This window comes from Anabrus simplex, chromosome 1, assembly GCF_040414725.1.
Source record: "Anabrus simplex isolate iqAnaSimp1 chromosome 1, ASM4041472v1, whole genome shotgun sequence".
Classification (NCBI taxonomy): Eukaryota; Metazoa; Arthropoda; class Insecta; order Orthoptera; family Tettigoniidae; genus Anabrus; species Anabrus simplex.
In genome coordinates, this window is record NC_090265.1 from 726,975,703 (window position 1) to 726,990,178 (window position 14,476).

The following is a 14,476-nucleotide window of genomic DNA, read 5'->3' on the forward strand; positions in this document are numbered from 1 at the left end:
AAATGGAATAACCTAATAGTCTATCTACTTACAAACTAGGTACTTTGGAAATATGTTTTGACTACCTTGTTGACACTGCAAATAAATCCACCTATTATTTAAAACTCCCCATAAGAAGAGGACAGTGAATGCAAGTGGGTATTATTTTCAAATGAGCTGAGCTTGAGAGTCCATTATAGCGTACGAATCTTTCACTGTACCATGGCTCTGTATGAATTGCTTCAGAGGAAGTTCGGCTCTCCGCCAATGTCCAGTGTACCGATAATGAACCGTGTGTGTGTTGTGCCTCGCTGGTCCGTAACTGCGTACAATTCTTTCACTGTGCCATGATTCACTGCGTCCTGCTGCAGCGGAAGCTCGGCTCCCTGCCAGTGTCCCAATAACGAGCCGTGTGTGTCGTGTGGCTCACTGAGACGTGATTGCTCACGGTTCTTTCAGTGTGCCATGATTCTCTGTGTCTCGTTGCATTGGAGGCTCGGCTCTCCGCCAATGTCCAGTGTCCCGCTAGTGAGCCGCGATTGCACAACTCAGCACTGTCTGCTGCGAGTCAGCTGAATCGTGTGCCGTGAGCTCACCGTTCCAGTGATCTATTCACTCGGACACTTGAATGATTCGATACACTGCTTCAAATCATGCACTCAGTAGCCAACACTAGTACAGATACATAGTACATTACTATTAAGACAGACAGCACTGCACAGTAATTCATCTTTACCATGAAAGAGACATGTCGTCGTACATGACTGAATTACTATCAACATATCTTAGAGAAACTATATATTCATGAAACCCAAATTATGTGTTTCATTTCCACGATACATTCCTCCTATAAAGTCTCCGTGGCTCAGGTGGCAGCACGCCGGCCTCTCACCTCTGGGTTCTGTGGTTCAAATCCCAGTCACTCCATGCGAGTTTTGTACTGGACAAAGCGAAGGCAGGACAGGATTTTCTCCGGGTACTCCGATTTACCCTGTCATATTTCATTCCAGCAACACTCTCCAATATCATTTCAGTCATCTATAATTCATTAATCACTGCCCCAGAGGAGCGCGACAGGCTTCGGCAGCTGGCACAATTCCTATCCTCGCCGCTAGATAGTAGCTTCATTCATTCCATTCCTGTCCTGGTCAAATGACTGGAAATAGGCTGTGGATTTTCATTCGTTCCTCCTGTAAAAAGGAGACCATGTTTATCCGCTTTCATTTCAGCCACATAAACATTCAGCAAAAATTGCAAAATCACAGTAGAGGACAAATGCAATTTTTTAAGTAGAAATAGTCTGAAACATAGATTAGTGAGGTTGGACATCCTGCCCGTCGTCATTCGTGAGTCGATGTTGAACATACTGTGCTTGTTAAAATTAGTACGTTGCTATTTTACACAATAATAGTGAAATTATGATGAAGACGATGCATACACACAGACCCTGTGCGAGAGAAATTAACCAAGGGTGGTTAAAATTCCTGACCCTGCCGGGAATCGAACCCGGGACCTTGTGACCAAAGGCCAGCACACTAACCATTTAGCCATGGGGCCAGACAATAATAGTGATAAACCATGTTCACTGCAGCTATTGCTGACTGGATATTTCTTCTCTTTAAAGAACAGTGAGTACCATGAATTAATATCCCGTTTTGTTGATTCCTGTAAACTTTGTATGTACGCTGTTGGCTCGCCAGTTCCTGGCGTATCTACTGGATGAAAACTTTGTAGACCAAATGATTCGGTTTTATGTTTATTGCATTCAATCATCACGGGTTTCAAGTACAAATCCTGTCGCACCTAACCCTGTGACAATCAGTGGTTTTCGGTGGATCACAACCTAACCGGTCATTATAATTTGTTTTCGGTAGATCACAACCTAACCTGTCATAATCAGTGGTTTCGGTAATTTACAATGATTTTGTCACAAGCCAATACTGTCCAGGGAATGATACAGGCCTGCTGGCCCCGGACTCCCCTAGACCTCCTTTGCTTGCATCTATCCCAATAGTCTTGTCACTAGCCAGACCTACCCAAACCAGCCCAATAGCCTTGTCACTAGCCAGACATAACGAAACCACTGGTCTTATTACTAGGTGGACCTAGCCACTCCAGACCAATGGTTTGGTCACTAATTGGACGTATCTCATATACTGTCATGTTCTTGTCACTAGCCATGGTTATGGTCTTCTTACATCATGCTCCCTTTCACAAACCGGTTATTAAAGTTTCACCCAATCTAGTCGCCCCTTGATTTGCTATGCTTGATCTATGTTCACAGGTTTAAAATTGCTCAGCTCCATATTCATCATGATCCTTACTTTCCTATAACAGAGCATTTATGTTAATACTTTCACAGTCTTTCTTCATTATGATGATATGCGGACTGTGCTCTTTAAAAGTCTCAGACCGGGCAAGTTGGCCGTGCGGTTAGGAGCACGCAGCTGTGAGCTCACGTCCAGGAGAGAGTAGAACAAATAGCTAAAAAAAAGTCTCAGGAGATAAAATCTGAGGCTTGGGCATCAGTTTAAACAAATTGCAAGCCAACGATAATGAAATGAAAGAGATCAGTGATATATATTGCTATTTATTTTTTGTTGCACTGATACAGACTACTTTTGAATCAATGTGTGAAAATGGGAAAGTGCAGAAAACCCTCTTCAAGAATGCCGATCTCGAAGTCCATAGTCTTTTTAGCATTGTCACTGAGCTGAAATGTCACTTGAGAGGTAATTGTAAAACAGTCTTATATATAGGCTGTACAGATACATAGTACATTACCAATTCCATTTTTGATAGTTATGAGACACACACTGCATAGCGGTTTCGCTCTACACATAAACCATATTACAGTTAAAGAATTTGTTTTCAAAAAAAGCATCTGTCCGGCATGAAGGTCAAGAAGGAAAATAATTTCATTGGCATTCTTATTCATGTGTTCACCACCCTAGTAGGCTTAACATGAGTGACAGGCGTTTAACGTAATTTGGAAGGAATGTTTTGTGTATGAGAAATGAGTACCAGGTTAACTACTGGGGGCAAAGGCGATCGTGCGTAGAGCTAACCACTCTACCCCACCAAGTGCCAACGTTATGGATAGTGGAAGCCTTTACCTTCCACCCTTCCAATGGCTTTCATGGTTTGTACGGAGATGACTTTGCTTTTTGCTTTTTAAATATTAGTATTCATGTTTATTATGTTTGTTTATTCACACCTCTGCTTTGTAATTCAGAGTCCATGGAATGGCTCTTGATGTTGTAAATTATATTTATATTTAATTGTATTTATTTCCTTTATCCTTAATTCCTAATTGCACACTTTTGTTATTATTATTATTACTACTAATATCCCTTAACATGTAAATAAACTAATTTTAATACAGTAAATTATGCTTACCTCTTTGGATTCATTTATTTTGTTGATATTGTTATTGCTATGACAACATGACTCCTTTATGACGTAAATAAATATAAAATAAAAGTATTTCTTCCCAAATATATTGATTATACGTGCATCAATCAGACAACCAACTAGGGAAGTATCTTTTATTAAGGTGCATAATGTTCTTACATACATGTATAATTGAAGAACTGAAGATCCATATACAGGTAAGTGGGTTGCCCATGTGGTAGGCCTATTACGTGTCATAAGAAACTGAGTGAACTAGCTGTGCAGTTCGATCACATTGCTGTGAGCTTGCTTTCAGGATATGGTGGATTCGAACCCCCCAGTAGGCAGGTCTGAAGTTTTTTCTTTTTCTTTTGTGCGTTTCCCTCATTTTCATTTCAGGCTAGTGCTCCAGCTGTACCTTTATTACGCCAATGACCACTTATTTTCATTTTAAGTCCTAGCCCTCTTTCCTATCCCATTCTTGCCTTACAACCTGTCTTCATGTGATTTAAGCCAATACATATGTAAAAATCTGGTAATGTTGTTTGACTCATTAGTGCTCCTGTACATTTCCTGGGTTTCCCTAATGTTGCAAGCTTGAGATACACCAACTTCAAAGCTCAAAATATGTTTAAAATGCCCCCCCATCCCCTACTGCTTATTGAAGAAAGACAGCATCCAAGCAAAAGGAAGGACACTGGGCTGAGCAGCTCAGACAGCTGAGGCACTGGCCTTCTGAACTCAGCTTGGCAGGTTTGATCCTGCCTCGGTCCGGTGGTATTTGAAGGTACTCAAATACATCAGTCTCATGTCCGTAGATTTACTGGCGCGTAAAAGAACTCCTGCAAGACAAAATTCGGCATCTCGGCATCTCCGAATACCGTAAAAGTACTTAGTGGGATATAAAACTATTAGCATTATTATTAAAAGGAAGGACAGATAAGTCCTGTGTGGTAAATCCTTGAACTTATAGAAATTGCAATGAATTATGCAATCTATATTCTCTCTCCCTCCCCCTCCCTTTAAGAATACAGTTATAGTAATGCATACATCAGAATAAAGACAGGAAATGTTTAAAATTAATTTCAGCGAGTGAAGGAGAGAATGTATGACTAGCTCAGGTTGGCGAGTTCGAGTCCAGCGATATTTGAAAGTGCTCAAATACGCCAGTCCCATGTCTAGATCTACCGGTACATAAAAGAACTCTTGCAGGACGAAATTCTGGCACCTTGGCATATATGAAAACCATAGAAGTAGTTAGAACATTATTATTCTCAATTCTGCAGTGAGCTTGAAAGCTGACCTAATTTCCGTTCATGTAGCTTGGCACATTACTGCTCCTATATTTTTCCTGGATCACTATCACTATCAGCCATATTCAATCGTTTTTACGATGTGGCCTCTTTAAGTCCGAAGCAAGGTAGGTTTTCATGAGGTCTCTCCATCTGGGACGGTCTTGAGCGATGTTCTGCCAACTGATCCCAGTAATCTTCCGGATGTCTTTATCCCATCTGTCTGGTGGTCTTCCCCTTGGTCTGAGATGATCTTTCGGACACCACTCAAGCACAAGCTTTGTCCACCTACCATCAGTTCTCCGAGCAACATGGCCTGCCCACTGCCATTTTAGGGTAAATACCATTTCTAAAATGTCACTGACCTTTGTGACTGACCTGATGTAACCTGCTCTCTTCCTGTCTTTCTTCGTCAAGCCTAGCATGAACCGTTCCATAGCTCTTTGGGTTGTTCTGAGTTTTTGCTTAACAAACTCGCTCAATGTCCAGGTTTCACAACCGTAAGTCAGTACGGGGAGAACACTCTGGTCAAAGACTATCTTCTTTAGGTGGGGTGGCATGTTGGATAAGCTTGAAGATATACTCAGCCTGCAAGCTGAAAATATGCCCAATCTCCTTTACTGGTTATTGTAAAGAGAAGGAAATGTCCACACAAAAGAAAGGAAAGGCATTAAGTAATGTCCGGAACTTTTGAAAATCACACTATTAAATAAATTGCATCATTTAACACACCTCTCTTTCCAAGAATATGGTTACAGTACGCCTACTGTACATCACCATAAAAACAGAAATATGTAAAATTAATTTGAGTGAGGAAGTGTATTTATTTCCTTAATTACTCATTGAGTGTGGAAACCTACTTAATTATGAATATCTTGATTTATTTTATCTTAACTTCTATCATTTACTAGGGTAGGGGAACATTCGTTATTGATGCTTACATTGAAGTTACTTTGTTAAGGTTAAGTCTGGTGATTTTAATATGTAACTAAGCAGGTTGGCAGCAGTGATCACCATTACAAAAAAAGAGAAAAAAAAGAGAATCGGGCGGCGATATTTATTTCTAGTGTATGGCCTTACGTGGCGATTCCTATACCTTGACCTGAGAAGCAGTTTACAGTTCTCAGATTTTTGTCCCCTACATAAAATAATCAATGGCTATACCAAAAGCAATAGTCTTCCAACGTATTTCTCTATACACGTTCCCCCTGCCCAACACACAACCGGCATACTCATTATGTGTTCCATCCGCACCTAACCATCAACGCTCTATCTTCGACTGTCTCCCAACTCTCCTGGTAACTCACTATCCGATATTGACATATTCACACCCTTTCCATTCTTTAAACACAAAATTAAAAGATTCCTTTGAAGTCCTTTACTAGTTTCCATTGTCTTCCATCCTTCCAACCCACAAAATTTCTTTTTGCGTTTTAACTCTGTAACTGACACTTCCAGTTATAGTTGCAATTCTTGTTACATTGTCGTTGTTGTTAATTTAGTGTTGATACTTAATATTGTTGTTTATACTGATTGTTATGTCATTATCTATATATTAAAAAGTTTACAAAAAACAGCTTTGGCAAATATGTCCGTCCATTCTACTGGACTGATTTGCTTCATTTTTGTTTTATTATCTCCAGAATTACCTGTCGCTGAATCATGAGACATTGATAGGTCTCTAAGTTCAGCCAACTTTGAGTAATCATAAAATCATATCATTAAATGATCACTCCAATAACTGCGGGTGAAGGCATACCGTAACCTGGAATACATTCGGTACTTAGCAGATTGTTAAGTGACTAGTGATATTCGTCCTTAGTAACGTCATTGCATGCGACCATGTTTGATCACTACCTGTCAAGCCAGAGAGTATACACTTTCTCTGATCATCGAAGTACACTATTCCCTTCTAGATACTCTTTGATTCTCTAACCTTTTCCAGCTTCCAAACATATTCAACAGATGTCATAGCATTCCTAATAACTTACATACTGCTAAGAGAAAAAAGTCTACGTACAAACAGTCCCCATTATGCCATTCGCATTAGACATTATCTGGGAACACCTATCGAAGGATAACCTAGCTACACTAGAAAGAGTGAAGGCCATGTATATTAAAGTTCTCTGCCTGGCAAAAAACGCTCCTTCGAGACTAACCTATGAGCACACAGGACAACCGTTCTAAATACAGTAGAAGAACTGCGATTAAAAATACCATTGCCTTCTATGACAAAATACCAAGCTTTACATCAAGAACTGCAGGATAATAAATGGAATATGTGGATAGATTTTTACCAAAGAGGTGGTATGACGACATCAGATTGGATGAATTCTGACTGCGAACTGCGGCAGATCATAACGCACTTCTAATTAAATGTTCATTAAACCACTGGAAAGGGCAGGCAAAACAACATAACTACAACAGACATATCAAGATGAGTTAGCTGACCTATTTATAATGAGCGCTGCGGAGCAGCACGGGTCCTCTAGTACTTATTTAAATTTGTATTATTATGATAGTAAAAAGGCCCTGCATCGGCTGTATCTAATAAATGAATGAAGGATTGAATGAATGAATGGATTAATTACCTAGTCTTATAATGCTGACACAACTTGCACTGTCTAACTGGAAATATCCAGAACTTCCGAGGCACCCTGTTCATGATCTTCATCCATAGTCTCCCTACCTTTGTCTATCGGCTTCTCATGAGTTTCCTTCTGCACAATAACCACTCACTGTAGGTAGTGTCATAAAAATCAGCCGCTAAATCTCAGAGATGTCACCAAGTTGTGTCTCAGCCCTCACAAGTGATGAAAGTGCTTTCACTTGTCTAGTAATAGAACTTTCTGCAAGAAGTCATGTCTTTTTTTTTTTCAAAGATATTCAAATGGAAGGAACAAACACCCCCAGAAAGATGGTTTGTGTGTGAATGAGAAAGTGTATGCCCACCTTGTTTTCTTGTCCCGTGAAGGTGCTCTGCCTCTAAATTCCTTTTAGTTTTTCTAAGAGTGAGTACGTAACATCATCTTCCTCCGCAGTCCTACTGGATTCAAGCAATCTAGGTTCCATTTAACAAATTGCCTACTACTGTTGAATCTCTTACCTTTCTTAAGAATGAGGTAACTGAACCGCTCCTTTCTCATATCCTGTGTTGTAGACTCATTAATGGAGTGGTTGTATGTGACTTGGAAATTGCATGGTGTGTCATCCTGCATCATTCTGGGACACAATTTGTCGTGAGGGCACTGGAACAAAAAGAGCTCTGTTCGTATTTCTCACGGTCATCTAAGTTAGATAATTATCTTGTGGACTGTGATGACACCATTTGACAAGGACCACAACATGATGAGGTGCGGGAGGAAAGATAACAGTAAAACAAAATATTAATAATTCCAACACGTTCCACACAGCATTCAAGTTACATATTAAGAAAAAGTGGAAACAAGAAAAGGTAGTGCCACTCAGTCACAATACTGACAGTAAATACCTGCAGCGTATATCAGAACTATACCAATAAAATATCAAGGATGCTCTTCGTGTTATGTTAAAAACGATAGTTCAAGCAGATTGGCAGAGAAACATTTTCTTTCTGAGAAAATGAGGTTACTTTGTTATCTGCTACGTCAGAGCACAAGCTGCTGCCGTGCTTCAAGGAAAAGAAGGGAGAGGGGGCAGGGGAACGGGAAATGGGGTGTATAATGGAAACATTGTTTATGCTCCACACGTATGCACAAGTTTCCTCATTCGACTCGCACAGGATTGTCCTTGTCTCCTACAGGCAAAATCCAAAGTTCATTCATTAAACAGCCATAACGCAGTGGTGTCAACCTTTGAAGTGGATTATCAGTAATCGGCTAATTTCCCTCTACCCCCGACAGAAATTTCGAGTCAAGTCCAAAGCTTGCTCCTTCCTTCTTCATGATACCCCTTTTGCCCTTCCCTCTATTTGAAAGTATATCATATTACACAATAACATTTGCACACACCTGTCAGTTCTATGATAAAACATTCCTTGTAGCTTGTTTCTCACACAGCAGCTGCTTTTCAGTGTAGTTTATCTTGAAGCATCCTTCCCACTGCAATGACATTTTCGTCTTCTGAATCATAAGCGATTCCAGTGAAGATGTGCTTAATGTAGGCCTCATTTCTTTCTCAATCTTTCTGTCAACTGTCAGATACACTTAACACAGCAAATACAATAATATTGAAGGATTTATAGTGGAGAAGAGCAGCGCCTGAGCTCCTTCATTCACAATGAATTTTACAACGCAAAAGGAAGTCACAATCGAATAAGTATCATTGCCAAATCACAAGCATTGAAATGAGGACGATTTAGGAGAAAGGCTCGAAAGGATTGAACTTTTTTTTTCCCCCCCATAGAAATGTATTTTTCATGATAATGTCAGCTTTACATGTTACAACAATTGAACAGATAAATTAAATCACACACAACATATTTTCTTCAACTCACCTCATATTTAACCAAATTAACATCACAACTATCGAAAGGGTAAGTAATCTTCACACACATTGTTTTTTCTTCGTTCTCTCCTTCTCCTTTAATTTTATTCCTTAACATTTCACTCTCCTCTTATTTCAGACATAACACCACAAGCTCTACTCAACCTCGCACATTTTCCTTTCGACTTTTAATACAAGAAGCTATAACCACATCTACCAGCTAATTATAAATATAGCTACGTTTTCTGGCGAATACTTGTCCTCACTCCTAAGTGCTTCAAGAAGTTCGTTGTCTTATTTTTTCATGTAAGATTAACAACTATGGATTTTACCTCATCTTTAACCAAATTAAGATAACAACTGTCGAAGGGACATAACACCACAAGCGTTACTCAAGCTCGCACATTTTCCTTTCAACTTTTAATACAAAAGCTACAAACACGTCCACCAGCTAATTATAACAATACAGTACAAGTCTGCTATAGCAAGTATGGCATATAACGAGAAAACCGTTATACCCACAATATTTTGCTGTCCCTTCAAACTGTGTATTATCGTTCGGTTGTAGCGAGAGCATCCGTTATTACAAGCGATTAAGCGCGTGCGATTTGTTCCGTCATCGATATTTATGCACCCCAGCGATTATGTTGCATGCAATCGATTATCTTTAGTATCGTTTCCTCGCTATGTCCACTAGCAAGTCCTCTCGTCGACATTCGAAGTCGATGTCGGAGTCTATTAGTAATACCCGTCGACTGCTGTTCCGTAAAGAAAATTCGAAATGAAAGAGAACATATTTTCATAATAAATGCGTAAATAACGTGTCCGATAACAGTTCTTAACTCGTTAAAAATGAAGGCTGACTAAATGATCGCTTTATTTTAATGCTAAATACTGCAATGAAGTATAAATGGGATACACCTCGAGATATGGCAGAGTGAATAATTGATTTCACAGGTTAGTTTATATTTTTACGCGTCTGGTTAAATTACAGAAAGACTATTATTATGTAAATTTATAGCGAGAAGGTTATAATTTCTCTAGTGGCGCTTGAAGTATGTTTTCATCATATGTATAGTAGGTTAGGATAGGTGACACTGTTTGAATAAGGAAACTGAAATGTTTGCTACAAGATGCGATCAATCATCTTTGTACGGTATAGTTTTCTCACTATGTGTATTTGCGAGCTCTATCGTCGACATTCAAAGGCGATGTTGGAGTCGATTATTACTGCTATTCTCTAAAGAAAATTCGAAATGAAAGAGGATAACAAGTTTTCGTAATAAATGCGTAAATAACATGGCCAAATAGCAGTTGTTAACTCGTTAAAGTAACGGCTGAAGTAAACAATCTCTTAATTTTAATGTTATTTACTGAAATTAAGTAAGAACGTGATACACCTCAAGATATTTCAGAGTACATGACTGATTTCAGAGGATAGTTCATTGTTTCTTGCGTCTAGTTAAATTTCGGAAAGGCTATTCAATGTAAATTTTTAGGGAGGATAACTCATTTCTCTGCATGCGTTTCAAATATGTTTTCATGACATATATATGATTAGGTTAGGTGATGCCATTTGAAGAAGAAAACTCTGGAGTGATACCGTATTTCTCTGAATCCAAGACGACGGGTTTTTTACCCCTCAGAATCTCATGCAAAAAATCAAGGAGCCATGACAACTGGTTGTACAGTGCCTGTGTGTAACGTCACCGGATCTCAGGAAATAGTGAAGAGAGAATAACAATCTATTAGCCTCTACAAAAATGTTTCTCTAATCTGCAGGATGGTATCAAAACATGCGAGCCTTCGAATTCTTAGAAAGGCCACGGCTACTCGGTGCCAGAACTATAACGCATCAACTGTACCTACTCTTAGTAAAATTAAGTTTTATAGACAGCAAGAATATCTTTGTGATGGATAGTTGTAAAGATACGTCGAACAGGTATTGCCGGCAAATTTTCAACGGGTTCTCGTCGATATTATGATGCCAATTTTAAGTTAGTGGTTATTTAACACTTGGAAATGTAGAATAATTATGCAGCCGAATGAAAATATGGCATAGGCCTAACTAAAGCCAATATATGGTGTCAGCATGAAGACAAAAATACAAAAAAAAAATGCATTCAGTAGTCCGCAACAAGGACGCTTTAAAGAAGTCAAAAATTAAATTGTGAGGTATGTGTACGAAAAACGCAAGGGCGGAGAGGCCATACCGTTGCGAAATAAACTCGTTCGTTGACCTTCAACGTGCGCGATTAGGCCTATACATCACTAGCCGCTGAAGTTGGCCGAACCCGACAAGCGAGACGTGCGTGTAGCGGTAGCCGGTTATATACGATGCTGAGTAAAAGTACCATAACAGTTTTATAGACAGCAAAAATATTTTCCTGACGGATCACCGTATTGTAGAGATGCATGGAATAGGCATTGCCGGGCAAATTTTCAACGGGTTCTCTTTTCGGTATTATAACGCCAATTTTAAGTTAATGGTCGTTAAGCCCGCGGAAATAAAGAATAATTGTGCAGCTGAAAAAAAAAAAAAAAAAAAAAAAGGGGCAAAACGAAAGCCAATGTTCGGCGCCTAAAAAAGTATAAAATGCGTACTGTACAACAAAGGCATTCATATGATTTTACAAAGCACTTTTTGAGCTTGATTTAATTTTTTTTGAAGGAAAAAGTGGGGTTCGTCTTGGATTCGGAGAAATGCGGAACTGTAATTTTTTCAGAATGAAATTAAATATACACTTTCACGTAGTATCGGATTTTGAAAAATAACAAACAAGTAAGTCGTAGTGTAGATATCACCTGCGGAAAAGCAAGTTTTGAACAAACTGATTGCCATTTCATACCGATTTTAATGTGCATGGGGGTTTTCTGACTTTTATACAAAAATCAGATATAACAACAATCCGCTATAGCGAGTAAATTTTCCACTGCTGTGAATTCTCGCTATAACGAAATTCTACTATAGCTACATTTCTGACAAGTACTTGTCCTTGCTCCTAAGCGCTTCAAGAAGTTTGTCATCTTATCATCATATAAAATTAACAACTTCAACTTTGAATTTAAATTTAACTACGACTAAGAGTGACTTTTATCCTAAATATTAAGCTATTATAAGCTCCTTATGCCATCTCCAGAATAAGGCACCATATTTACCAGATTTCATTTCAACGCAGCAATTTACGTATTCTTTTCAAACTTTTAACTAACTACTTGTTACCACATTTGAAAAACAAGACATTCGTAAAGACCTACAATAAGGATTGATTATAAGACTTTATCATAAAGAGTACTTATAACTACCATATTCCACTTGCTAGTCATTTTATACACATTTGTACCTAAAACAGTATCCTCTTATTTATATTTTAGACGTATAAGAACAATCAGTATGCTGATCTATCTTTCTTTCAGGTATGAGATTTTCAGGCTGATGATGCCCTCATTATGGGTGAAACATGTCCCTATATCTAATATGTTAAGAACTATTTCTTAAATTTAAATAAAAAACTCTTATGTATTGAACAGGTGGAATTTATAACCTAGTACTATTATTTGACTTTAATGTCAGCTTTTCCGTAATAATTTCCCCTTTGACCATAATTCCGTTATCATGAGGTAAAATCCGTAATAATTACGGACAATCCATAATAGTTGGCACCTCTGCATAACTACACACATTGTAATTAATACACATTGTCAGTCAAGGAATGCACCAGATCGTTTCTTCTCTCGTCTGTTGGTCGCAGCAACGTTCTTAATTATTTAACATGCTCGAAGATGCAACGCTGCCGCCCCAGGATTGTGTACTCCTTCACTCACAACATTGTAAATGTACTGAAATACTGAACGAAGGAGACAATATGGCCAATGGTTTGAATGTTCAATATTCCCCCACCTACTTCAATGCACAATTCACAACAGTGTAGTAGTGACCTTTGGTCTCTGTTCAGGATGTGTGCGGTGTGTCGCTAATGACCTGGAAAGCTGTTTGTATTCCTGGTACACATTTATCTTCTGTTCGCATAGTAATCAATTTGTGCAGAACAAACCGTACACTGAATATTGGGGCTGCAAAGAGACTATGCGAAACGAACAAGAAACTTGTGCATTCGCACCAAACATTACCTCTGTCTCCCACTTCCCCTCCCTTCCTCTGACACACAGCAACAGGCAGCAGCCGGCTCTAAGTACGGCGAGTTCGTTAACTTGAATGGCACGCCCAGAAGTAACAAAGTAACCTCATTTTCTCGAAAAGAAACATTGTCTCCGCCAATCCGATTGCACCATTGTTCTTAACATAACACGAACAGCGTCGCTGACATTTTTCCAATTAATTAATTGAAGGAACAAGAATCCACCTGATCGATACTTTCACTTTTATTTAGCCTTAGGCTATTTCAATAGACATTAAATTAAAAGTTCAGAACATGTTTCGAATGCACTGCATTCATCATCAGCTGCTTACATTTGGCAAAAGTAAAATTAGCTAAGAACTGTCTCACAATTTTCTTAAAACCTTAAAAACAAGTGTTAGTAGTGCATGTGTGAATGGATGTGGGGGGGGGGGGGGGGGAGGGGTAGAGGGGGGGATGCATTGAAGGCAATTGTTAGTTAAACTATGACTTCTTATTAAAAATCTTAATGTTAAAAACACTGATGGACTAAAATATAGTTCACTATAAGTCTTGTGAATTTTCCATAAGTTCGTTGATTACTGAAGAACTTGTATGCACTATGTGAAGTTTTTCTGTTGAGCTGTTGGTAAAAAGTTTCCTTAAGAAGGCATCCGGTGTTTTCACGTCTCTTATCTCCTGTTTGGTGGAGAGGTGTGGCTTGTTTCGAAAATGAAGTTTGCTATTTGTAGTTTGAATTGAAAAAAGTTGGATCGTCTGTATCACGACCTGTAACCAGCAGGAAAAAATGCGGCTATTAGTTGGAATTTGAAAAAAGTGACGGATAATAAGTCTTTGAGTGTTGGAAAGTATGGAAGTATGAACTTACCCTTGCCTTGCGTGTTTGTTTAACTTCCCGTGCTACAGGAGTGGGTTTAATCCGGCTACCTTCAACCTTGTATTATAACTGTGTGCTGTAGTTCGTGAGTTACCCTGGTTAGGAGGGAGCGGAAATGCGGACGTGTCGTCATTTGCTATATCGGGCGGGGAGGTGGTTTCTGCTTGTGACGTGTCGGCCTTGTGATTGCTGGGCGTGTTTGCTTCTTTCATAATAACTCAATGTATCTCAATATGCATTCAAATAAGGGGTTTCTCTCTTCGTTTACTTGATTCAAATTCTTGTCCTTATTAAATGACTTGTCTAGAAGAATATGAATATTTTCTAGACTG

At 38.9% G+C, this 14,476-nt stretch overlaps 1 protein-coding gene across 1 annotated transcript in view; it reads right to left on the reverse strand.

Annotated features, from left to right (window-relative positions):
• LOC136857426 (ribosome assembly protein METTL17, mitochondrial) overlaps window positions 1-14,476 on the reverse strand; it is a 115,988-nt gene that overhangs the window by 17,113 nt on the left and 84,399 nt on the right. The window contains exon 8 of the mRNA XM_067136079.2: window positions 7,771-7,912. Within this exon, the coding sequence (XP_066992180.2) occupies window positions 7,771-7,912 (142 nt within the window). The remainder of the gene's footprint in view (window positions 1-7,770; window positions 7,913-14,476) is intronic.